Source organism: Sminthopsis crassicaudata, chromosome 3, assembly GCF_048593235.1.
Source record: "Sminthopsis crassicaudata isolate SCR6 chromosome 3, ASM4859323v1, whole genome shotgun sequence".
NCBI lineage: Eukaryota > Metazoa > Chordata > Mammalia > Dasyuromorphia > Dasyuridae > Sminthopsis > Sminthopsis crassicaudata.
The window spans coordinates 273,987,035-274,014,145 of record NC_133619.1 but is presented as its reverse complement, the minus strand read 5'-3'; the positions used below and the strand labels follow the sequence as shown (position 1 = coordinate 274,014,145).

The window sequence follows — 27,111 nt, the reverse complement described above, 5'->3', positions numbered from 1 at the left end:
AAAGAGCTACAGAGATAAAATCTTCATGAAATTCTAGTAGGCTGGAATGGGAAAAAGTGTGTGAGTATATAAAGTGTGTATGTGTGTGAATGTGCATACATGTGAATCCTTTAAGCTGTAGAACTAAATTTAACATTATGGATCATCATTTTACATCTAGCTAACAAAAAAATGATGTTTCAGTTCCCAAACTAAATTATGGTAAAAAGCTAAGTAGGATTTGAAAGCATTTTAATTCTATTAGAAGAATTCTAGTATAAATGATCAAGGTCAATGCATGGAGTCGAGAAGAAATAGCTTCAAATCTTGTCTGACATGCACTTGCAGTGCCTGGAGGAACTCTGGCTAGGACCAAACCACAAAGTCAGAGAGGAGATAACAGACTGAAACATACTTTTTTTTTTTTTTTTAAACTTTTTTTCTTGAAAGTTTTTTGGGGGAGGGGAAAGGGATGAGATTTGTTTTCTTTTGCAACATGACTTTTATGGAAATGTTCTGTACAGTTTCAAATGGACCTTCTCAATGGAGAAGAGGTATGGGAAAGAAGGGGGAGAATCTGGAACTCAAAATTTTCACAGCAAATAAAAAAACCAACAACATTCTACATGTATCTGGGAAAAATAAAAATATTAAATCAGAGGAGATAGGTCTTTGTATTAATGGAGGGAGTTCTTATACTAGGATTGACTGTTTTGCATTTGCATATTTAATTCTGTGAATTTTTTAATAACCATAACTTTATTCAATATGGGTTTCATGAATTATAAATCATAATGGACTAGAAATTGTGTTTGGGTATTATATTAATTTGGGGATTTTCATTATATTGGTAATTAAAATTAGTTATCAAGGGCAAAACTGAGTGTCCTGTTATTGAAGGTAAATGGGATCCCATTGATTGAGAGCTACTATACATTTAATTTGATGTTTTCTGTGCTGGATTTCTATAAATGCCTGAGCCTTTTAACCAGGATAGGGCAGCAGGAGGGGCACATAAATGAGGTAGTTGTTCTATGTGAATAATTCAGACACTTACATCCAGTTGGATCTAGAATTTTGGATAGCTGAAGAGGAATGGGATGACTGTTTCTGACTAGTGGATTCTGGATCATCTATCAAAATGTTCATTGGTTAAGTACAGGCACAGGAGATAGAAAACTGTAAAGAGCTGCAAAGTGAGGAATTAGGATTTAAATAACTTGTGTGGACAAACTCTTTTTGGGGCCAAACTGAGAAATCTAAGAGTTAATTTTTGATATGGCCTGGAATCTAGATACAACTAATTTTTTTCAAAAATAATTTATTTTTATTAATTTTTTGGTGTGAGGCAATTGGGATTAAGTTTTGAACTTAACACCGAATTTGAACTCAGGTCCTTCTGACTTCAAGGCTGGTACTCTATGGTGTCATTTTTAGTTGAGCCAACATAAATAATTTTAATATAAAATCCTGGGGATACAAACACTATGGGAAAGTGATGGACACAAAAAATTATATAACAGTTAAAGTTGAGGTGGCACCAGAAGGATTTAGTGAGAAATTGGAATATTTGGACCCTGGAGTCAGGAAGGCTCTTGTTTAAATACTGCATTATATAATTACTAACTATGTGACCCTAGTAAAATCTTAACCTGTCATCTCAGTTTCCTCATCTGTAAAAAAATGAGAGATTACCAATATACCTTCTACATTTAAATCTATGAGCCTATGATTTATGATCTGGATTCTTGCTAAGAATCAATATTCTTTTTATGGAGTGATACCATGGGATGTAAGGCAATAGACAAATGGATACTGGACTGGCTGGGTCAGATTTTTTTTGTTATTTAGTAGTGTCTAATTCTTTTTAATCCCATTTGGTCTTTTTTTTTGGAAAAGATATAAGAATAGTTTGCCATTTCCTTCTCCAGCTCATTTTACAGATGAGGAAGATGAAGTGACTTACATAGGGTCACTTACAGTTAGTAAATATCTGAGGCCACCTTTGAATTCTGGATGATGAGTTATCCTGACTCCATAGCTGACACTCTATCCACTGTACTACCTAACTGCTTCTAAGTCAGGTGGCAAGTTGTAAATTCCCAAATAAGAGAAAAAAATTCTCCTTAGACAGGGGTCTAAGGCAGGCAACCATTCCTGGGCAAAAGAAGGGCTTTGCAATGCTTTTGGTGCCCAAAATTAAAGAGGGATTTTGAAGGCTATTCTTCTCAGAATGTACCAGGAATGGTCCCAAATCCACTGATTCGTTTGATTGAGATCTTGGTAAACTAGTAACAAGGAAAATTTGGGTCTTGGCTCATAGGGAACCTTTAAAATTTCATTTCCTGCTGGTGGTATTGATAGTGAAAAGTACGTGTGCTTTGAATTCCAGGCAATCTCTTCTATCAGGTGGGCAGTTCTCAATGCAATTGGGCTGAATGTTACCATGAGAGTGATGTAAAAAGTTCCCGGAAATCAAGTAGATTTGTTATATCTGACTCATGTTCACTCACTTAGACAAGTTAGGAGGCACCTAAAATATGAAGTTCCCAAGGAGAATGAATATATTCTGTACCTGAAACAAACTGGTGCAGAGAAGGCTAGATTTGGACAAGGCAGGGCCCATATGTGGCTGGATTATCTAGATATGCTAACCATGTATTTGCAGTAAAATCTGTATAGGACTAAAGAAACTTTAGAGGTCACTTAATCTAATTCCCTCATTTTGCACTTAAAGGAATTGAGGCCCAGAGAGAGTAAAGGGACATATTCAATGTTACTAGTTAATGAAAACTAGTTAAGTAGAAGAGACTTAATTAGAACCCAAGTCTTCTGGCTTTCTACAGTTGCATGCTATTATATCAGCTTCCTAATTGATGTCCCTGCTTGTAGTATGTTTCTTTTTAATCCATCCCCTTACTCAACTGTCAAAATAATCTTTCTAAAGAATAGACTTGAGCATTTACTCTCCTGCTCAGAAATCTGCAGTGACTCCTACGTATATCTAGGATAAAATATAATCTCACTATGGCATTCACAGTCCTTCACATTCTGGTTTGAGCCCACTTTTCCAGTTTCATTCACATGACTCCTATCTAACTACTCCATGTTTCAGGCAAAACTGCTGTTATGGTGTTCTCCAAACTCAATATCCTATCTCCCAACTCTTGTGTTTTTAAAAAGACTATACATTCCCATATACAGAATGTATCCCTTCTTCATCTTCACTTTTTAGTCTTTAGCTTCCCTCAAGAATAAGTTCAGTTGTCACTTCTAAAAGTCATCCTTTTCCCTCCTCTTCCTAGCTGTTAGCACATTCTCCTTCCTAAATCATCTTGTATCTATTTACATACTATATTTTCAGGATAAAGCAAGTGTGTTGAGGACAAGAATTGTTTCTTCATTTCTCTTATGTTATTTCCAGGGCTTGGCACACTTAGTAGACACAATAAATATCAGTTTAGTGAATCAATGGTAAAGTACATGCATGAATGCTAAATATTTGCTAAAGTTCACATTCTAATAATCTTCTCCACTGAAGTTTATCAAATGTTTTCTTGTTTAAAAAAACTTATTGGCACAGGTATTCTAAAATGAGGTAGACCATTAAAACAACCCTTCAAAATAGGTAGGAAGAAAGGTGAAAGAATATGGAATATAATAAAATTTTATTAGCTGATCCAAGAAAACCAACAAATTGTTTGAAAACTATAAAATCATATATATTTTAAAAAACAATTGACTGCTTCCATTTTAAAATACTAATACAGTATCATCAATTAATAACCAAAGAACTAAGCAAATATTTAATTCATTAAGTACTTTTCAGCTGTAGAATGTTCAATTTTAAAATACTAATACAGTATCAGCTAATTAATGACAAAAAAACTAAGCAAATATTTAATTCAATAAGTATATTTAGAATTTAAGGTAACATATTTAAAGAATGATAAAAAACATCTAAATGTTTCCAGAAATCTTAGCAAGTGATGAGAATTCTTAAGCTTCATTGTAACTTAAATTTATTTGAATTTCCATGTATTATGCAGAAGACACAATATATATATATATACTGAATTGTGTTTCAATGTTCAATCTATCTTGATCTTTCCACATTATTTCTTATAGAATTAAGGTAAATAAAAAAGGTCTACAGACTCACTGAAAATAAACTGGTATGTTAAATGTACAATATATGGATGGAAGGGGACTTACATCTAGCAGTGTGTGGAGATGCTGATCTTGGAAAACACTGTGTAGAAAATCTAAGTCCTTTTCACTGCAGTCTGTAAGTGCATGAATTTCCTCCAGGCTGTCTAGCACCTGTGAGACTGCTCCTATAGGTAAACAAACAGAAAATAAATTGCTAGAAAAGAAAGTCATTGGTAAACTAATCTTTGTTACAGAATTTTTCGCTTCAATATAATAAATCAACATTAGAACTGCAAAGGCTAGAATCTTTACTGAAAGTCAAACTTCTTGAGTCATTTCATTCCTTTTTAACAGTGGTGTAGTTTTTTGAATTTATACAACTACTTTTAGAAAGAATCCAGATTTGTCTTATCTGGATGCAAATAAAGTTTCCTATTTCATCTCATCAACTAAAGACAACCTATAAATGGATCTTTGTGCATCAAATTATACTATAAAGTAGGTTTAATAACCTCTTAAATTATTGACTTAAATGTAAAAGCAATAGAGCAACAAAAAGAACTGCTTTGTTTGATTTCAAATTTCTAATTTTGCTACCTAGCTTAAGTACTAAATAGTATAATTATTATTACAATTAGTAATCCACTTTAGATGTATTCATAAAGTATCTTATGATTTGACTGTTTTCAGGTACAATGAAACTGTTTAATCTTTTTTAAGCATCCCAGATTCATGTGGACGTCATGTTGTCCACAACAGATATGAAATAAAATCATGGAAAAAGACTGGAAGGGGTTCTTATAACAAGTTAGTATCAAGTCCAACCAAAAGCAATGGTTAGTTACTCATTTTTTAATATTTCTATTAATGGACTTCTTGAGCAATAATAAAGATGGCTATAATATATGTAGCATATTATATGCTTTATCAGTTTTAACTAAATTTGAGTTTTCTTATTCACCAGTTTTAATGGAAATGACAGCTGCTTTATTTTATTACTATTAATATGCAAAGACATGGACAGATAATTTCTAATCCATTCATCTCTGCTTATTTAGAGAAGGAAAAGAAATATAGCATTACTGATACTATGGAATCCCTAGTTAATACTATTAGCGGGAACATAAGTTTGGCATTTTATTAACAAAATAAGGTAGTCTTTGTAAGCCAAGAATAGTTGTCACTTTTTCCTTTCTTCACAGCTACAAACCAAGGATGTTAACATAAGAGAAACAACATTAAAAAAAAAAAGCCAAATAAATAATTCTGATAGATGCTGCACAAATTCAGCATCACAAAAGTTATTCTTAATCTTTAGATTACAATGTAATATGGGAGATTACCTCTTCCTTCTGTTTGTAGTTATAGCATAAAATTAGAGTGAATGAGAAAAACCTAATAAGACCTGCTGCACAATTCAGTGAATTCAAATATCCAAGTTAGCCTTTGACATATATTGGTTCGGTAACCTTGGAAAAATAATTGACTACTTTTTCAGATTCTTAGGCAACTTTCTAAGACTTTGGTAGGGGAAATTCCTTACCTTGCTAGAACTTCTAATTTATCAAGAAATATTAACAGTATCAACTCTATTTATAGCTAAATGGCAAGGATACTAAAGAGTGTACATTCACCAAATAAAAACCTTTAACAATCTGAAATGGCACCTCTTTTTAATTAGATTAAGGGTCAATATCTTGTTTTCTCAGGGTAAGATGGCTTTTCCTATAATTAGAATATATAGAATATATAAAGCTCTTTAAATTTTTTTATTCCTTTTATTGGATTATCCTACTGAAAAAGGGGAAAAAGTACTGTTTACTAAAAATCAAGAAAATAATTAGGATAAAATATCTTAAAAAAACTACAACCAAGAGGGTATTAACATATTTTCAAGGCACTTTCATATCATTGGTAAAATTGTCTTCTAAAGTATTAATAATCATGAGCATATTTTACTTAATAGAATTCCCATCTCTATCAGATAATCTAACTAAGCTTAATTACTCTCATTAATCTATATTTTGATACTGAATACTAGTTTCAAATGCCTGGAACAGAAGAGGTGCTTAATAAGTGCTTATTGATTCCAGTGAAGACTACTTCTTACACCAGTGAATAAAGAGCAGTACTGTTTTTAATTTAAATTCTTAAAGGTTTGATTTGGTCACCGTGAGGTTAAGTGACTTGTCTAGTGTCACCAATTAGTATATGTCAGAAATGGTACTGAGATCGTGACTCCAAAGGGGGGTGGGGTCTATCTTTACCATATCACATTGTCTCTTACAGATCCTATTTTTTAAATAATGTGATAAAGACAAACTCTATTGTGTGTTCACTTTTCTGTTTTAAAAATGGTGATGATTAATATGACTTTGGGACTTCTGAATAAACAATGATTGACTGATTGGGAATTTCATAAAAGTGCTGTCAGAAGGAAGGCAATTAAAATTTTAAGATAAAAAATTTGCTACCATAATTTCCATCATTAAAATCTAGCTCTTTGCAGCATATGTATAAACCATCTGAGTTAAAGATTTGAGGCTTAAATCAAAACTACTTGGCAATCCACATTAGGGATTTAATATAGTTGATTTTAATTTTAAAAAGAATATCAAACTTATAGAATGGATGATAAAAGGTGTCCTTTTTAAAATTCAAATCTGATTTAAACAACATTAACATTTTTAGTATAAGAAATGAAACCATGTAAGAGAAGTCTGTGCTTGGATCAGCTGCTCTTTCTAGACTGGTATGGACCAGCCCGGTTCTTTTTACAGTTCTTCTTTTGGCCCTCAATTTTCTTCTGAATGAATGAGGTAGAAAAGCTGGAAATCACTTTAGCTGTGCCTCTCGATTTTTTAAGTGGATGATGTCCAGGAAGGATAGAGAAGACACTGACAGACGATGTTCATTTTCATTCAGCTGTCAAAGTGATCTTTCTAAAAGCACAGGCTTTCCCATGTAACTCTGCTATAAAATAAACTCCAATAGCTTCCTGTCTCCTCCAGCATCAAATATAAAATACTGACATCCATGAAGTGTACAACCTGTTCTCTTCCTTTCTAGTCTTCTTACACCTACCATCTGACTCTAATCAATAACGCCAGCTTACGTGCTATTCTCTGCACAAGACAGTCTCTTCAGAGGGGCATTTTCATTGTCTCTTGTCTATATCTGGAATACCTCCCCTTCCTCATCACTTCTTCTTTCAAGTCTCAGATTTCTAAAGCCTTTTCTGATTTCCCTTAATTCCAGTGCCTTCCTAAAGAAAACAAGAATGGCTTAAAAAAAAAAAAAAAAAGCAAACATCAGGGGCAGAAAAAAGCAAACTACTGCTTGTCCAGGATGGTTTAATGATGACAAATGATTGAGAGAAGAAGAAAAGGCATAGCTCCCATGTTGTTTCAGTTTTTCCTCCAAGATCTTCAGACTATGAAGAACAGGGAAAAGTAGTTCATAGGGAATACAAATTTGTCCTCAGTGAGTTCAAGTGACTAGATTGTGGTGAACTGTTTCCAGAATACTGTAAGACAACATACATATGTGCTTGTTGAATCACTATTATGATGAAAACCCAATGAAACACTGCTATGAAATCTATGAACCAATGAAAAAAACATAAAGAAATGATGGCCTTGTTTTCAAAGATGGGAAGTTGGTTTGTTACATCAGAGGCAAATAAGCTTACTGTTTAAATTCTAGAATGCATTTTTTAAAAGGATGATTTGTAAATAGTTAGAAAAAGATACTATAATCACTATAAAGTAATTCAATGAAAAGTCATACAAGACTCAAGTACTTTTTTGTTGTTTTGGCAAAGAACATCAAAATAATGTACAACTGTTTTTATGGACAGGATAGATGGATATAGAAGGATGGCAAGCATTATCAGATTCAGGACTAGGTAAATAAGTGGATTCTGTTCATCATTTTATCAATGACTTAAATGAAAGCATCTAAGTGATGCAATGGATAAAGTATTAGAACTGGAGTAAAAAAGACGAGTTCAAATCTAGTCTCACTACTTATCAGTTATGTAGCTCTGATCAAGTCATGTGTATGCAAGCATGTGAGAGAGGGAGGGAGGAGAGAGAGATAGGGAGGGAGAGAGAGAGAGAGAGAGAAGAAGAAGAGAGAGGAGAAAGGGGTGTAAGAGAGAGAGGGAGAGGAAGAGGGAGAAGGAGAGGGAGAGGGAGAGGGAGAGGGAGAGGAGGGAGAGGTGGAGAGGTGGAGAGGTGGAGAGACAGAGAGAGAGAGAGAGAGAGAGAGAGAGAGAGACAGAGAGAGAGAGAGAGAGAGAGAGAGAGAGAGAGAGAGAGAGAGAGAGACACAGAGAGAGAGACAGAGAGAGAGAGAGAGAGAGAGAGAGAGAGAGAGAGAGAGAGAGAGAGAGAGAGAGAGAGAGGTGGAGAGAGAAAGAGAGGGAGGGAGGGGAAGAGAAGGGAAGGAGAGAGACCTGTATAGGAATCAAGGGGAACAGGGGCATTTCTTCTGTGACTAAAAGGGAAAACGTTACAGGGAAGATGCTAAAATATATCAATCAGTCATTCAGACAATAAATAATTTTTTTAAAGCTATTATGTTGCAGGAAACTTGGCAAATAGCAGGAATACAAAGAAAGGCAAAAATAAATCTCTTCATTTGAGAAGCTGTCATTCTAAGGGAGGAGATGATATGCAAATGACTATGCCTAAGGACACTATATATAGGATAAAATTGAAATAACTAACAAGGGAAAGCACTACAATTAAGGTGGGATTTTAGTTGAGACCTGAAGAAAGCCAAGGAAGTCAGGAGGCAGAGAAGAGGTAGGAGGTTATTGTTGACATAGGGGGATAGCCCAGAGTATGAGATGGAGTCTTGTGTGAGGAACTACAAGGAAGTCAATGTCCCCAAGTTAGAAATACTATGAGAGGTGGTGGTAGTATATAAAGTATAAGAACACTAGAAAGGGGTGTGTGTATGGTATCACACAGTAATACTGTAAATTCTAACTCTAAACAAGAGATTTTATATTTGATCCTGGAGGTGACAAGGAATTGCTGGAGTAGCAGAGTGACATGGTTAGACTTCTGCTTTAGAACGATCACTTTGTCTTCTGAGTGAAAAATGTACTTTAATGGGGACAGATGTGGCAGGCAGACCAATCAGAAGCCTGTGGCCAACAGACTAGGTACACAAGATGATAAGGCACAAAGGTGCTGGTGGGGTCAGAAGAAGCAAGAGGGTGTATATGAGAGATGTTATAAAGGTAAATTAACAGGTTTTTAGCAACAGATGGTTATTTGTGTGTGTGAGGAGGAACTGAGTGAGAGGGTTAAGGATGACAACTAGGTCATAAACCAGGTATCTGAGATGATGGCACCCACAACATTAAAGAGGAAGGCAGAAAGATGGAAGGGCCTTGGGGAAATTTTTGTCTTTAAGACAAGAAACAGGAGACTAAATTGCTTGCTTAGAGGAATTGGAGGAGAAAGAAAGGTTCTGAACATTTATATGATCATAAAATCAGAGTTGGAACTGAAAGGGGCCTAAGATGCCATCTAATCCCCCTCTTATTTTACAGATGAGGAAACCGAGACCCAGGTAGGTAAAATATTTTGCCCAAGATCACTCAGATGGGTGCCTGGGATAGGATTTGAATGCAGGCTCTCTGACCCCAAATGGAGAAACTGGATGATAGGGATTATTCATGGATGAGGATAATAATTTTAGATTATTGGAGGACTGATAAAATAGAGATTGTAAAATGAGGATTTAAAAAATCTAACTAATTAGGCCTGAAAAGGCTGATTGGGGGAAATAGTCTGGAGAAAACAGGTCGAGGCAAAAGCAAGTTTAGTGTGAGTTTGACAGATGAAAGAATAAGAGATTATAATGAGAGTAAGATTATGTAATTCAGGGTTTGAGAGATGGTATAGTTCTATAAGAAAGATAAGGTGGCATAATGCAAGGGTGATGGAAAATGCTAGATATGAAAAGGTTGGAGACTATCTGATTAGTATAACCAGTAACAAGGACTCACAGATATTTGGAAATGATTTCAGTGATTGGGGGTAGACAGGAAGATAATGCATTAATATCTGTAAGAACTACATGAATGAAAGTCTAGTTATTATTTGCAAAATTTCCTAAGAGATTATCACATAAGATCTCCACGTAAATTTGTTTATAGGTGGAGTTAAACAAAATTAATAAGTCAGTCACAGAAAAGTAATTTTATGAGCAAATTAATTTTGAATTAAAAATAAAAACAAAGGTTTTTAATGAGTCACTCTCAACTTCTTCTTTCTATTTCAACAAGCCTTTTGATAAATGTTCCTAAGATCTATTAATCATGTGTGGTTCATTTTATAGAGGTAGTCAAATGTGCATTTATTGTGTATAAGGATAAGCTTAGAAAGCAATAATACACTGCCTTTAGGCATTTCTTCATCCCTTCTCCCTTCCTCAACTTTTTGCATAAATCACATTCTCATTTTGTATAATTAAACAAATCTTATCTGTGACCAGGTATTTACTAAAAATACTATATGGTATAAATGTCTTCCAAAAACTTTCTGCTATTATTATGGAGAAAATTGTAAACTATTTATACCTTTCCTATTCCATCCTGCATGATAATTGTATAAATCGTAGGAAATTTTAATTATAAAAAGAAAATATTAAATAAGGAAAGAAAGAAGACTGGTCAACCAAAAATAACTGTAAGCAAGGGCAGAAGGATAAACACAATATATCTGAACAAAAATTTGGAGAGCACAATAACAGAAAAAGATCATATCTTGCATTTCTCTTATATTTTCCAACGACAGACATACAATTTGTGCTTGACAATTGATTAAAGCAATGTCTACACTCAGAGAAATGCATTAAAAAACTATTAATAAAAAAGAGAATTATGGCAACTTTAAAAGTTTCCTTCAATCATCAAGATAGCTACTTTTTAATCTCCCACATTACTTTGCAAATGTGATTGGTACTCATTAATTATGAAAGCATGTTATTATACTGGTAACTAACAGGCTAGAGTTTTCTTTGTTTCAGTATTTAATATACCATGGTTATAATATTAATATTCAATATTATTACATAGCATCCTGCCAAAATAGCCCATCTTTTTTATATGAAAACTTAAATATTTCTTTGTTAGTAAATAAACCAGAGGAGACTAAATACTTGCTAAATCAAATATGCCAAATGACATAAAAGCCCATGTGAACTAGGAAAAAGTGAATTGACCCTGGAGTCACAGCATCTGGGCTCAAACTGTGATGCTTTTTCTGTTGAGACAGCAGATATGTCACTTAATTTCCCTTAGCCTCAATTTCTGCCCCTTTATATAATATGACCAGGTTGGACTAGGTACTTCCTTTCAGCTCTAGATCTATGATTTTATGAGATGAAGAATAATGTCAGATTCCATCTGGCTATTTCTAACTCCAAATGACACAACAGGGCTTGCAGATTAAATAGAGATAAAACATATTTCAATCATAATTTAATAAAAATATAGTGTACAACTGGAAGAAGATCCTAATTCAAGAATAAACTGAACTGTGGTCAAAACAGCAGTATTTGTTTAATGAAAGATGTTCTATTTTGTAATAGAGCCTAACTAATAAAATCAAGTTTGAAAAAACCATGAGTTCTATCCTCAGAATTCAAAGCTCCTAAGCTCTCTTTTTGTATTGTAATTTAAATATCAATTTCTTGATATACTCAAAGCATTTCAGTTTGTAATAAAGTCCTTGTTTCTCATGTTATTGTTTACAAAACTAGTCACTTTATGACTCAGATTTTTTTATGAATATGATACCATAAATACACTGAACAGATCCATATTGACAATTTTAAAACAATGACAAAAAGTCAAGCAGGGATATTTAAGGTTATTTTAAAAGCATCTAATAACATATATTGACCATTTATATTTAAATTTACCTCTACTCTACTTTCTTGAAAACAAAGTAGGAAAAGCAAGCATCTTTTCCCTAACATTTATTATATATTTTCATGAAATTTAGATCAGTAATGTTAAATGAAGGTAAAATTTTAATACTGCCTGGGTTCATGAAATGTATTATCAAAAAGGTTATTAATGTTGATTCATTCAGTAGTCTTAAAAATAGTGTACTTGCTACACACATTTTTTTTCTTCAATTTGGTTAGTTGGCAGTGTTAAAATTTAAATTAAATGTCTAACAGCCACAAAGAAATCAAGTTGAATATTTTTAAACATGCAAAGCCAAACACTTGCAGAAAGATAAGCCTTAGAGGAAAATGAAGGGATACCTACTTTCTGCTGCTAGAAGTCCTAGTAGGAAGGCAGCATATAGACAAACAACAAAAGTCTGATTTCAGATCAAGCAAGTTATAAAGCCAGAATTGGGCATACTAGATAAGCCACAAAAAGCTGGATCCAACATCAGCCCAATAAAATGGGGCCCTGTGTTACCTGAAAAAATTTACTGGGATTAAGAGAAAAATCTGTGAATTTTAAACATCAAAAATTAATAAGGTCTGATTCTTAATGCTTCTGTTTAAGCACGAGGACATAATAATGTTCTGAATTGCTGTTAAATAAACTAAAACTAATGTTACATTGTTTATAAAATAAGACTTAAAGTGATTCTGATATGGAAAATAAGAATAAATCTTAAAATTCCAGAGAATAAGAAATGTATATGAAATAGAAAAAAAAGTATTTGCAGAAAACAAAATTTTCCACCGCAAGAAATAATGCTAAACTTTTTGATTAATTCCAAAATTATCTTAAAGATTCTAATTTTTCAAATGCTTCTATAATGTTCCTTACCTTGATAGGTTTAAACAAATTTAGTGCAATTACCTTTAATGACATTCTAAGTAACTGCACCACAAGTTCAAAAGATCTTTAAGAAATGTTGTGAGAAACTTATTTTCTACAGTGTAAAGTTAAACTATGTCGATAATGTTCATCATTGAAAATAGCACATGCTTTGTAATTAATGTACGGTTAAAAATCACCACAACAACTTTAATGGAAAGATGCAGTAGAATGACTGTTCTGTAAAATCAATTAACACATTTTTCAATTCTAAAATGTTAATTACAAGAAAGGAAGAATTGAGATAAAAAGTTGGGAAAACATGGTTATAGAGATGACAATTTAAAAGAAAAATTAAAACTCACATTATATGAGTTCAGACAAAATATAATCTGCAACTAGAATAATTTATTTTGATTTGCTATCAATAAACAACAAAAACTGCTATGTGACTCATTTTGGATGAAAAAATTAGTACATAAAGACATTTGATATACTTGTATAATGGTAAGAAAATAGAATGAAAAGTAAAAATAGCTGAATGCTATAAATTTGTTTAATAATATTTAAAGGTAAGGTTTTAGGTTGCAAAGATCATTTAAAGCCCAGTAAAGAGTGTAAATAACCCCCCCAAATGATAAATTTAAAAAAATTCAGTAATTGTTAGCCATTTGTAAGAGTTCACAAATCATATACAAAAATAATTTTTCATTGCAGATGGCAAGAATAACTGCTCTAAGTTCTTACATTTAAAGATGAAATTTAACCAACTCAATTGTGATACTGGGATTTAAGGATAATCAAGTCAAGTAACAACCTAGGCACAATATACATGTAGACAGGGTGCAGTAAGAGGTATTTTTTATGAATTCATATATCTTTTAATGTCAGAAAATTCCCTTCTCCATTGATCATATATATCTTATGATTAATAAAGTTGCATACGTTACCAGCTAATGTTCAAAATTTTGGATAGACAACATCAGACAGGAAAGTACAATTTTTAAACCCAACCTACATCCCATAAATGCTTTGTTATAGTTCTACATATCAGAAACTATTTGAAATCAACTAAAGATTTTCCATGAATTTTTTTTTATTAAAATATACCAAGCTAGAGAAATAAAGGCTTTTTAAAAATAAAGGCGAAAAGTCTTACAGAAATGAAATTATTATAAAAATTATTCAGGTAAACTTCCAAATAATTTTAAAGAGTATCCTGGAACAGGTTCTTAAGAAAAAAATTACTGTCAATCCAATTTCTCTTCTACTAACAATATAAAAATGTTGTTTTTAAAGGCCACATTTTATTCTATGCTAATTATTTATCTGAAAATGACATTAAAAATAGATTTAAACATTCAAGTACATATATTCTAATTATATTTAAAAAACAAAGTGGAGTATCACGGACAAAAATAGTGGAAATGAGCTCATGTCAAAGTCTAACTGATTTCTATCTGCATCATTTGAGTACATTCCCATTTGTAAACAGATAGATATTTGTCTGTAAGGACTGTTGTGAGTTGTAGGATGCTATAAAAATGTATTATAACTATCATGCTGAATATTATTTCCACTGAAGTCCTACTCTGATGTCCCCTTGTGGTATGGAGGTAATTCTAGTTTAGCAGAATTTAAATTCTGAAAAATCAGAACAGGTTGAAAAAGCTTTAAAATATGGGCCTAGTGAAATACTGCATGTCTCTCACTTGAGTATCAGCCTAATGAAGCCAGAAAAAGTTACCACCAGGTGAACATATGATTTTTTCCTCCCTTGCTTAAATACATTTGATAACTAAATAATCTACTTTTCTAATTCCATATAGAACTATAGATTTAGAGCTAGAAGATCATCTAGTTAACCTACCTTATTTTACAGGCCCAATTAGGGAAAATGCCTTACCAAAGGTCACAAAATTCATTAAGTGGAAAGGCAGAATCTGAATTAAAACTCAAGCCTAGTTCTACCCCTTCAATTTTATCAATGTAGAAATCGAGGACCACAGAATCTAAGTGACTAGGCTAAATCACAGAGGTAGTAAAAACAAATAAGTCTGAATCTAGGTTTACTAGTCATTTATCTGAAGAACATCTCTCAAACATACTAACTCAAAGAACTTATCCTCCAAATGCATGTTGTAATCTGGATAATAAGCAATTTTTTTTATCTGTTTAGTTTTTCTTATGTGCATAATTAGAATGATCTACTGAATAATAATACCTTTCATTGTGAGACAATGTAATTTAATCTCTTCTTCTGACTTAATTTTTGTATCAACTTCTAGTCTACTTGTAAAATCTAAGAAATCTATACAGATAGATAAGCTTTATAGGTCGTCCATATAATTTAATATCATCATTTGGGCAGTAGATGTGCTTTATCCACTTGGATTTTTCTTGGTAGATAAGCTAAATTATTTTAAATGATTATGGAACTCTCCAAGGGATTCTATGGTGTTTCAGGGCTTCATGTCATTTGCAAAAGGAACATCTGGAAAACCCTATCATTTACAGGCTATCTATTCTTTGTCAATTTGGACGTTATGTTGGATGGATTTCATAAGAGTGGCGGATACCTTTAGCATACCAGACATGTCTCCTTGATATTTATGATCAGAGACAGAATCAAACAAAATTAATTCTACTGTTAGAGTTTTCTTTTTATGTTGTTATATGTTTCAAGTAATCTTGAAAAAATGTAATTATGAACAGGAAACTTTGTTGTAAAAACAAAAACCAAAAAGCCTGGTAAGCTGGTATTCTGTTCAACCAATTAAAATGATTTTTTTCCTATCATCAATTAATATTGACAAAGTGAGATCTTGTAATATATTGGCAACATTAAGAAAAACGTTCAAGATATTTTCTAAACGTTTCTTAACTTAATCCCTCAAAGCTCTAACAATTGTATTGCCCTTAGCATGGATCTCTTCTTTGTATACTTGACTTAATACTGTTCTGCATTTTGCTATCTTTTCACTGGCTGTCCCCCCCTATCTGAAATGCTTTCTCTCCTAAGCTCTGTTTCACTTCATGATTGTGGCATTTTGTGTTGTGTGTATTATACATACCTATTTACACATTGTGTACATCCCCTGCCCCCATTATAATGCCAGCTTATTGAGGTAAGATATTGTTTTTGACTTTCTTTGTGTGCCCAATGCTTAGCACAGTGCCTAGCACATAAGTATGTAACAAAATGCTTGTTACCCAAATGACTAAATCAGTGTTGATTCTGACTGTTGTAACTCTCTGTGTGGAAAATTAAGTATTTTTTAAGTGAGTTTTTTTCTTAAAAGTTCTTTATGCTCAATAAAAGTATATAGCAACTGATTTACATTGGTTAAACCTCTGTATGAAATTATATAGTTTGAGTCTGTCCTTAGTCTTCTTTCTATTATCAATTTTTAAAAATTAATAACTAGTTTGAGTATAAGTTACCATATTCTGAATAGTGTACCATATTCTCATTTTTATTCTTTCTTCTAGCTTTGTATTAACTTTCTTCTGGCAAGTTAGTAGTGTGATTACATACAGAGCTGATTTGGAATTGACTGCCACATTATAAATGACTTGTCACCTGCCAGTTTCATTTACTGTGATCTTATGCAATGCTCATCATGTTTAGTTCTTACCAATTCTTTTGTCAAAGAAAGTATAGATGATAACATGTGTGAACTTCTTTCTGTGAAATCCATAGGCCCTTTCCCATTGCTTTTTCCTGACTTATATTTTCCACTTTTGAGGGGACATCTTTTATGAATTCTTTATGGAAATTATTTCTATCTTCATTATTTATAATAGATTTTGATGTATAAACTCCAAATATTTCAGTTATTTTCCAATATTTTGAGTACTTCAATACAAAACAGGTAGATATCCTCTAACACAATGTTTCTTGTTTCCTGTAGCCTCTATTTGCTTCTTCGAAGATAACTAACAAGTCATCCTTCCATTTAACTATTATTTCCTTCATATTTCATGTAGTATGAAAATGTATTGACAGATATGATTTAGTTTTTCTAGTACCAAGTACATTCATTGGTCACTGGATAAAGAGCGGGCATTTAGAGTAGCTGCCAAGTTAGTTTAGAGCTGTTTGAAAAACTGCTTCTTCACAACCTCTGACCTTTTTTTGACCATTCTGTTACTATCAATGCAGAAACAACACAAAAGAGTTACACAGGACTGAGAGCCCCTCATATTGTTGTTTCATGGGCTGCTCTGGCCAAGAATTCATCACCATGTGGTCAGCCTATTGGTGATGAACCTTCATGAATTTATTTTATTGATTTCTCTTCAGAAAGCAGAGGTTTATTATTCAAACTGATTGGAAACCTTTCCAGCATAGCAGAATCTACCAAAGTCTATGCTCTGCTACAACAGCTTTGCAGGACACAGGATAACTTCTATTTTGGGATGAGACATCAGAGTAGGTAGGCCTTTATAGGGTCCTGGTACATAGCATTTGCTAATAAATACTTGTTAAATGAATGTCTTATACAAACGCATGCACACATGTATGTGGTCAGATATACACACATGCAGACATACACAAACCCACAGATATATTCATACACACAAACACACATAGACATACAGAAATATCTATAGATATAGATATATACATACATAATACCTATGCATATACATGAACAGGCCCTTATAGAAGCAGGTCCTCAAATGTACATACATATGTATGTGTATACATACACACCTATATTTGTCCCCAAGAAAATGAAAACATGTACTCATACCCACAAAAATAAATAACTACAAATGTACATACCAAGACACAGCATGTATATACAATTCACACACACCCAGAGAAAGATTTGCCTCTCCACTCAGAGAGACACACCTGTACAACTGTACACACCTATACATGCAGAGATGCACATCTCCATAGATTATGCCTATACCTACAAAGATGTGTATACAGATACCTCTAAACACAACTGCACATTTGTAGCCATTTCCTCATACTCACATACCTATATACTCAGATAAATGTATGGAGATGAGATATGCACAAACACACACATATATACACAGATACCTCTATACACAAAGTGCACACATGCACATCATGATGCATACACCTTTACAAAGAACAATGCACATATGTGTAGACACATGCACATAAGTACAACCTGTACAATCATAAGTTACATACATGGTAGATTTATCTGTGCGAAGCCTAACAGACGTATTAAACACCAACATGTGTGTTTATGCATACATATAAATAGACATGCACAAGCATAGTCCTATGTGTAAAATGTATGTGTGCACACAATATAAATGTGAATACCTATACATATATATTCACAGACCCCCCCCACCTATACATACCCAGGGACATATATCCTTAACACAGAGATCAATAGCTCAAAGATTTACTAGAAATGGTCACAAAAACTGCACCCACAGACCTGTGTGTCTCTGAATGTATACACACTCACAGCTATACAAATTAATCTAGATACAGGCACAAACATGGATATACTACACAGATATATTCATTCACAGACATATCATATCCACATAAATCAAGAAATATTTATTAAGTGCCAACCATTTGCTGTAGTGGATGGTAGAGAAACAAGTATAAAGAATGAAATGATTTTTTTTCCCCTCAAAAGGCCCTTATATTCAAATGGGGGAGACACAAAGATAAATGTGTATAAGCACATAGACACAAATGAAGACAGAGAAATGGACAAAGGTACATAGACTCAAACACACATATACACTTGAATACATAAACATATGCTCACACATGCGTTTAGAAACTTTTCCCTTCTTCACCTTAAGCATTCAGATGCACATGTCCACACAATACATATATACACAGATGATACACATTATGAATATGCATTTATATAGCCATAGAGACATGCAGGCCCCACTCACAGACCCAGGTACATGCCCACACAAATAATACACAAGTTCTGAGACACATATAGGCCTCCGCATAACATAAAGAGAAACACATACAATCGGACCTAAAGTGACAAAGATGTATTCACAGACCTAGACGTACACATATATATCCAAAGATCCAGACACACATATACTCCCACAAGACGTTTCCAAGATATATAAGACCTATATATACCTGAAGCAAGCCCAGATACACATACCTTCCTCAAACACACACCTATCCACAGATACAAATACTGACATATATTTATATGCATGTACACAAACTCACATTCAAGAAATGCACATATGAACACATAGAATCATCAATAAATATGCATAGAAACACAAGGGCATACATCTACACAGATATAGTCATGCATACAATCAAAACATTCCTGTATAAATATAGTTTTAATATCTACCTATTAACACTCATGCATATTTATATCTACATATAACAGTCACAAATATTATCTAATTTCAATTGAATTCTTATACAAATATTATCTAATTTCAATTGAATTCTTATTTATTGTAAAGTAAACATTCTATCTGTCTCTGATTTGCTATCCTACTCTGTAGTCTACAGACATAATAATATACATAAATCTTTACAAAACAGATATCTATACCTACCCACCCACCAATACCCAAATAAATAAACACCTCCCCACACACCCTCTCTCACATACACACACAGAGGTATATATACAGACAGGAATTCATGTGCATATATACACACATCCTTATATCTAGAGACACACATAACTCTATAAATACACTCATATACATATATATACACAAATATCTATTTATATACATGCATTTTTGTATAAAGACACCTATTACACATAACTATATACATTTATAAGTATTTATTTGCATAACACATACTTTTGTACATATCCATAGCTACTTATACACATTTATAAATATATATGCATTCCTATATTTCCTCTACATACATACACCTATATATGTATATAGATATCCATACAGAAATAGTCATATAAATGCACTCAGATATATGTATACAGAAAACACCTGTACATATATATATGTACCAAGAAAGAATAAGCATACATATGCAAAAATATTTTGTCATACATACTAAAATAAATTTATATAAATACAAAACACTACTGTGTGCATATAAACATATATACATATGTATATATGTATAAAACTACAATCTGCATATATAACTGCATATGCTTATATAACATATACATATGTACAAATTATAATACAACAACACACATACATAGCCATGCACACCTCTCTGTATGTGCACACATATTCATGTGTCACAAACACATATATAGAGACAAATGAGTATATATTTCAACAGATATAAACATGTACACGCATGAGACATGACAGAAAAAAGCTTGGACACACATTAATACCATCTCATATAGACAATTATAATTATATATAATTAAACATTGATATATGTATAAGTATACACAAGGAGACAAATATATGCCAGTATGCATGCATGGGCACACGCACACGCACACACACACACACACACACACACACACACAGAGTTAATAGTGCCAAATATTATATCAAACACCAGAGATATAAAGAAAGGCAAAAAGTGATCCCTGCTCTCGAGGAGCTTACAGCCTAATCTATATACATATTTACAGACTCAAATACAGGGTCTCGCAAATAATAGACAAAACAGACATACATCTACATTCATACAGAAGTATCTTCATTGTAAGATGCACACATGCATGGAGAGACAAAGATATAAACATCTATCTATGCCTTTATATGTGCCTATGGGTTTGTATATAAATATATGCATATATATCCACTATATGTGCACACACATGCGTTCATGAACACACACATGAATGTGGACTTAGGCCCAGATCTACTAAAATCAGTGTGCATTTTAGTAAACCATGTAATTACAAAGTGGAGAAAAAATAGAAGGGCTTTCTATTTGTAATGAAATAAAAATGATGTGATAAAAAAAATATGCTTTAGTGAAGTTACCTGAGGAGGTAGGATCTTCAGAGAAATCTGGCAATTCTTCAGGGGGGTCCCCATAGAATGAGTTGAATTTGTGGCTTGATACAGCTGCCAGTACTGCACCCTAGAATAAAACACAAAAATTCATTAAGTTTAAAAGAAGCAGCTTATAATTAAGCAGGATTCTGTAAAATAAAACCTCTGAGCTTTTATAAATTTATTAACATAGTTATTAAGGAAGGAATACCAAGAGTTTAATTTAGAAATTCTGCTGATGACTTGAAGAAATACTTCTTACCCTTTCCTTAACCTTGGAAAGGAACAAAGCATTACGTTCAATAGGATTTAGGACTGAGAAATTCAATTTGGGAAAACAAAGTAAACAAAAGTGTAATTCAGTGGTTGTGGATGATACTCTGTAATTGTTCATATATATAGTGAGATATATAAAAACAACACATGTATTACTGTGTGTAAATATAAATATAAAATAGGAATATAAAAACTTCAAACACTTCAAAACTTAAGGAATATGGGAAATTTGGGGAGGGTTAAGAAAAACACACAAAAAAGACCAGAACATTGGAAAAATGTCCCAGTGAAGTAAGAAAAATAGAGGGATTATTAAAAATAAAAGAGGTAAATATTCCAGGATGCCAGTCAAATTATAATTATATGAAATGACCAGCTAAATCAGATCTTTTGATTGGTTAATTCACATAACTACAAATAAAAGTTATAGTTCTATCAAATCATGTGTTTCAACACAAAAAACGGGGCAGTAAAAGACATCAGAATTCTGCTTAATGCAATGACCAATGTTGTTTTCAGAGCTCTCTCTTCTTGGAGAGGTGTTGTATCACACTTCTATTTAAAAACTGATTTTTTTGGAGGGATGGGGGAATGGAAGAAGACAAATGGAATTAAGTGACTTGCTCAGGGTCACACACTTATTAGCCCTTGATTCTAAGACTTCCAACTTTCAACTCTTCAGGGGGATCCATTTGTAGCTCTGTCCATGGTATCACCCACCTACCCCAAAAATCAATTATTTTAAATACCAACCCTTTTGAACCCATGTTTTTTAACATAGTATTCTAGAGATGTTATGTAGCTATAAATTGAAGAATGTCATCAATCTCTGGGGGAACCCAAACTGAGGTTGTCTGAAGAATTTGTGTATATATAAACTGAAGTGTAAATTGACAGGCAATGTCCAAAAAGCCTGTTTGCTTACTAATATTTTTTTTTAATAAGAAGAGAAGAGTCCGTTGTGGGTAGACCTTGCCATCAAGGAAAGAACAAAGAGTTCTAGAATTTCTTTACTGAGAGAACTGGTCCTTAGAAAAAGAATTTTTTCAATAAAATTCACAAACATTATAAAAAAGACTGGCTTAATTATCCATACCATAAAAACCAAGTGGGTAAAGACTAGCTATCATCCAGTTCATAATGTGCAACACTGAAATGGTCTATCAATAAATACAACTTGGAGATATGAAGAAGTGACAATAAGCTGGGCCCAGAACTGAAGGAGAAAGCTAGATTGTATTTATGAAAGTTAATTCAAATTAATCCAAACTTCTCTGCAAGACAGAAACATATCTTTTTGATACCAACAATCTTTTGATGGATCAAACAATATCGTCAATCTCTAAAAAATCCAAATTGAAATGTTTGGTGGGCAGAAAGAGGCTACAGTAATATATCTGTAGTGAGGACTATGTTCAAGCAGGTGTTAAAAGGAGACACAATGGATTGAGGGCTGGGCCTGGCCAAAGTCCTGAGTTCAATTGTGCCCTCAGATCCTTAAGTGCTATCTGCCTAGATATCTGGAAAGTGGTTAGCATAGTGTCTGACATATAGCAGGCATTTAATAAATGTCTGTTTCCCTCTTTCTTGCTCAGCTGTATTCTTTTAGACTTTTCTATCTTGTCTCCAGGGACCTCATCATTTCACAAGATGTGGTCAGCTTTGCTACTCATGTCTTGCAGTACCTTTTACCTTGGGGCCTCTCTCACAGACCTCTATTTAAGGAAGATTCTCAATCTAATACTTCTTAGACTTCACACGTCCCTGTGGTGAGTATTTACCCCTAAACCCAAGTTCTTCAAATTTTTTTTGAGTATTGTCTTCTTCCATAATACTGCTCTTGAAGGCAGGGAATGTCTTTTCCCTCCCTCTTCTTGTATTTGTGCCCTCAGGGCTTAGCAAAGCACTGTTGCATGCAGACATTTAATAAATGTTTATTAACTGATTGACTGATTTTCCTTCCTATGACTAGAGAAATACACAAGCTAAGCACTTAAAAGAATGAGGTGTAAAAGGAAGAGAGCTCCAGAGCTGCAATGATGGCTACATAATACTCATCTCTACAAAAAAAGTGTAAAAAGTAAACAGACAAGCTTAAATATTGTTTACCTTATTTTTATTAATGTTTTTTGTTTTTATATCAATTTCAGTTATGAATACATTTCTTCCCACCATTGATTAAAAAAGATAAAAGGGAAAATCAATGTAGGATGATGTCAACCAAATTTAATAATATATGCAATATTCCACTCAGAATACCCCATACTTTCACAATGAATGGAGGAAGGTTAATTTTTTCTAACTTATCTAGAATCAAGCTCAGTCATTATAATTTCAAAGAATATGGTGATTTGTTGTTCTTATTTTTTTTCACTATTCTTTTTCAGCTTATTTCACTCTGCATCAATATGTCAATCTTCCCATGCTTCTCTGAATTAGTCAAATTCATTATTTTTTACCACACTGTGATACTCTTCTCCATATAAATTTTGTTTAGCTGTTGCTCAATCTGATGAACACATTCTGATTAAAATTCTTTGTTACCACAATAAGTGATATTACGACAGTGGTGTGCATACGAGACCATTCTGAATCTGATCTCTCTGGAACATCTGCCTAGCAGTAGCAATTTTGGTTCAAAACAAATGGACATTTCTGTTATCTTTTCAGCATAATTCCACATTGCTTCTCAGGATGTTTAGATCAAATCATAACTCCACCAATATTGCATTGAAGTGCCTATCTACCTACTACCTCTTCAAATACTCATATTTTATTCTTCAGTCATCCTTTCAAATTTGTTGAGATATGAGGAAAAAGCTAGGGGTTACTTTTATTTGAATTTCTACTAGAAAGTCATGAAAATGGAATGTCTTATGTCTCTACTCATAATATATATGATTGCCTTCATCTAAATTCCATTCCCTGGTTACCATTCCCCAACATGTAGTGTATTTCTCGTAAGTAGACCATACGTTTCTGGGGGCAGGGACAATTTTACTTTTCTATTTGTATCCTTAGTGTCTAGTATTTAGTCGATGGATAATAAATGCCAGTTGACTGGTCAACTGATTTTTGATCTCTCTGAACTGACTTGGCTCCTTCCCTACAAACATGCCCAGCTTTCTCCATCCTGGAAAGACTTTTACTGGACTCTGCTATCTCTTCAAGCTAATTTTTAATCTTTTTTTTTTTCTTTCACAGCCAACTTCTATAACTGTTTGTCACTTCCATTTCCTCATCTCTCATTCATTTCTAAATTCCTTCACATCTATTTTCAATCTTATCATTCAACTGAAATTCTTCTTTCAAACTAGTCATCTCACAGCTGCTAAATCCCATGGCCTTTTCTCTGTCCTCCTGCTAAATCACTTTGTAGCTTTTTATGTGGCATATCATACTCTCCTCTTTCTCACTATACCTCTGATTTTCAGGGCACTGTTTTTTTCTTGGGTTTCATTCTATATTAGCAAATATTCCAGTTTCCTTTATGGAATTTCAATTGCCTATCAAATATGAAATTCCTCCAAAGCCATTTTCTGGATATTATTCTATTTTCTCTATCTTTTCTCTTATGATCTTACCAGTTCTCACTGGTTGAAATATCATCTTTCCTAAATTGCAGTCACAAATCATTCATTTATTACTAGAAATTTCCATGTGATTGGATTTTGGATTCTTTACATATCAGAATAAACATGTCCAAATGAGTTTATTACATCATTACTCAAAGTCAATCATCCTCTAATCTTCCTTATTTTGCTGAGAACACTTAGAAATGTTTGAAAACAAAGATTCAATTCTCATCTTATGTGAAACATTCCCTTTATATGTGGAAATAATTCTTCCCATCGCCAATTCCAACATACTCCTTTCCCTCTGAGATCTCAAAGAGTACCAGAGAACCCAGATGATTAGGTTTATTGAAATCTCTTTCTCAATATTCCACCCACTCCTGCCTACCCAGATCCCACAGATCATAGATGGATATGGCTGCCCATCTCACTTTGGTGATGAGTAATTAACTATATCTCTTCAGGAAAACAGAAGATCACTAGGTCTTATGTGCTCTGCCATTATTATCCAAAAATTACTAGGATTTGCAATTTGTCCTACTACTATTCCCTGTCAAACTCTAAATATCCCTGGGCTTTGGTTCTTCTCTCTCTCCCCACTACTGTACCTTCTGGTAGGCAATCAACATTAATTAAACAGCTATTATATGCTAGTCACTATGCTAAGTGCTGGGGGTACAATAAATGAAAAATACAATTTCTGCCCTCAAGGAGCCCACAGTCTAAAGAGGGAGACAGCATGTAAACAACTATGTACAGGACTAACTAGAAATAATCAACAGAAGGAAGGTACCAGCATAGCTGGAATTTGAAGGAAGTCAGGAATGCCAGGAGGTGAAGATGAAGAAATAGAATATTCCATGCCTGGGAGGAAGAGAGTAAACATGGCCGAAGTGAAGAGATGGAGTCTCTTGTGTGAGCAAGCGGCAAGGAAGCCCCTACAAGGGGGGTTAAGGGATAAGAAGGAAAGGAAGAAAGGGGTCAGGTTATGAAAGGGTTTGAATGCCAAATAGAGGATTTTATATTTGATACTGGAGGTGATAAGGAGCCACTAATGATTTTTGGGGCACGGAGGATTAGTAGGTGAGTATGAGAGAGGGAAGGATAGAGAAAGGGAGGAGGAAGGAGAGGAAAGAGGGAGAGGGAGAGAGATACGGAGACAGAGAAAGGGGCAAAGGAGGGAGTGAGGAACAAGGAGGGAGGGAGGGGGGAGGAAGATACTTGGGCTTTTAGGACATTTGACACCTGAGGGGAGAGACTTGTGGTAGGAAGACCTACTGCTATATACTATATGTAACTGTTGGAGAAGAGAAAGAAGTCTATTCAAGATACTTGTTGAAGGTAAAAATTGATAGGCCTTGGCAACAAACTGGTTAATAAGGGGGAGTTAAGGCATCTTCAACTCTGTTCTTCTTGTAGCTGACCCCTTCTATATCTGTTATCGTCCTTAATTGGAATATAAGTTCTATAAGAAAAAGGATTGTTTCACTTTTACATATGTATCCCCAACATTTATTACAATGCTTGACAGAGTAAGTGCTTATTAAATGCTTTTTCTTTCCTTCACTAATTCATGTATATATACATATAATTCCCTGGACTTATTGTGGGTTTCATGTATCTTTCTCATCAAAGTTAAACAAGTCAAGGCAACAAGCATTTTATTAGGCAATTACTATGTCCAGGTATTGTGCCAAGTTCTGGGAATAAAAATACAAGTAGAAAGAGTTCCTGCCTTAGAGAAGCTTACATTCTAATGGAGGAAGACAACAATGAAGCTGAAAAAGAGAGAAGACCCCAACATGGGGTATTGTGGAGAACATCTAGGTGAATCAGAGTACAGCTTGCAGGGAAGAAAGCATGGTTGGTCTGGGCATCCTTTTAAAATTTTGTGAGGAACCAGTCAATCAAAGAGAAGAGCCACAAGGGTGAAAAGTCAATAAGGGTGTGAAGTCCAAGAAAGCAGTGAACTTTCAGGGTCATGAAGTTTCTGGACTATCATGGAGAAAGTCTGGGGGAGCCAGAAGTTAGGCAAATTGGGAGTCCCGTGTCTGGAGGATTACCATATTAAATGATGAATTAGTCATAGATACTCATTCGGTTTAGCCCACTGCAATTCTAAACTCCAAAACTCAAGAGCCAGATTCAGCTTCCAAGATGTAGGGATCATAGGTGTACCCAACAATCCTGCTTTCTATGTTATTTTTGAATAGTAGTGTCTCTCAGTGAAATGGTGGATATTAAATAAGATCCTTTTAATACTTAAACTAATCCATAGTTACAAAGTTAGATATGTTCAGATATGGCATTCATTTGGAGACTAGTCTCAAGTAATAAAAACAATACACATAGAACAAA

At 33.6% G+C, this 27,111-nt stretch overlaps 1 protein-coding gene across 1 annotated transcript in view; it reads right to left on the bottom strand.

The window, feature by feature from the left end:
- Positions 1 to 27,111, bottom strand: part of CASK (calcium/calmodulin dependent serine protein kinase) — a 367,163-nt gene that overhangs the window by 89,311 nt on the left and 250,741 nt on the right. The window contains 3 exon segments of the mRNA XM_074300811.1: positions 4,195 to 4,316; positions 12,434 to 12,451; positions 20,891 to 20,990. Coding sequence (XP_074156912.1) covers positions 4,195 to 4,316; positions 12,434 to 12,451; positions 20,891 to 20,990 — 240 coding nt within the window.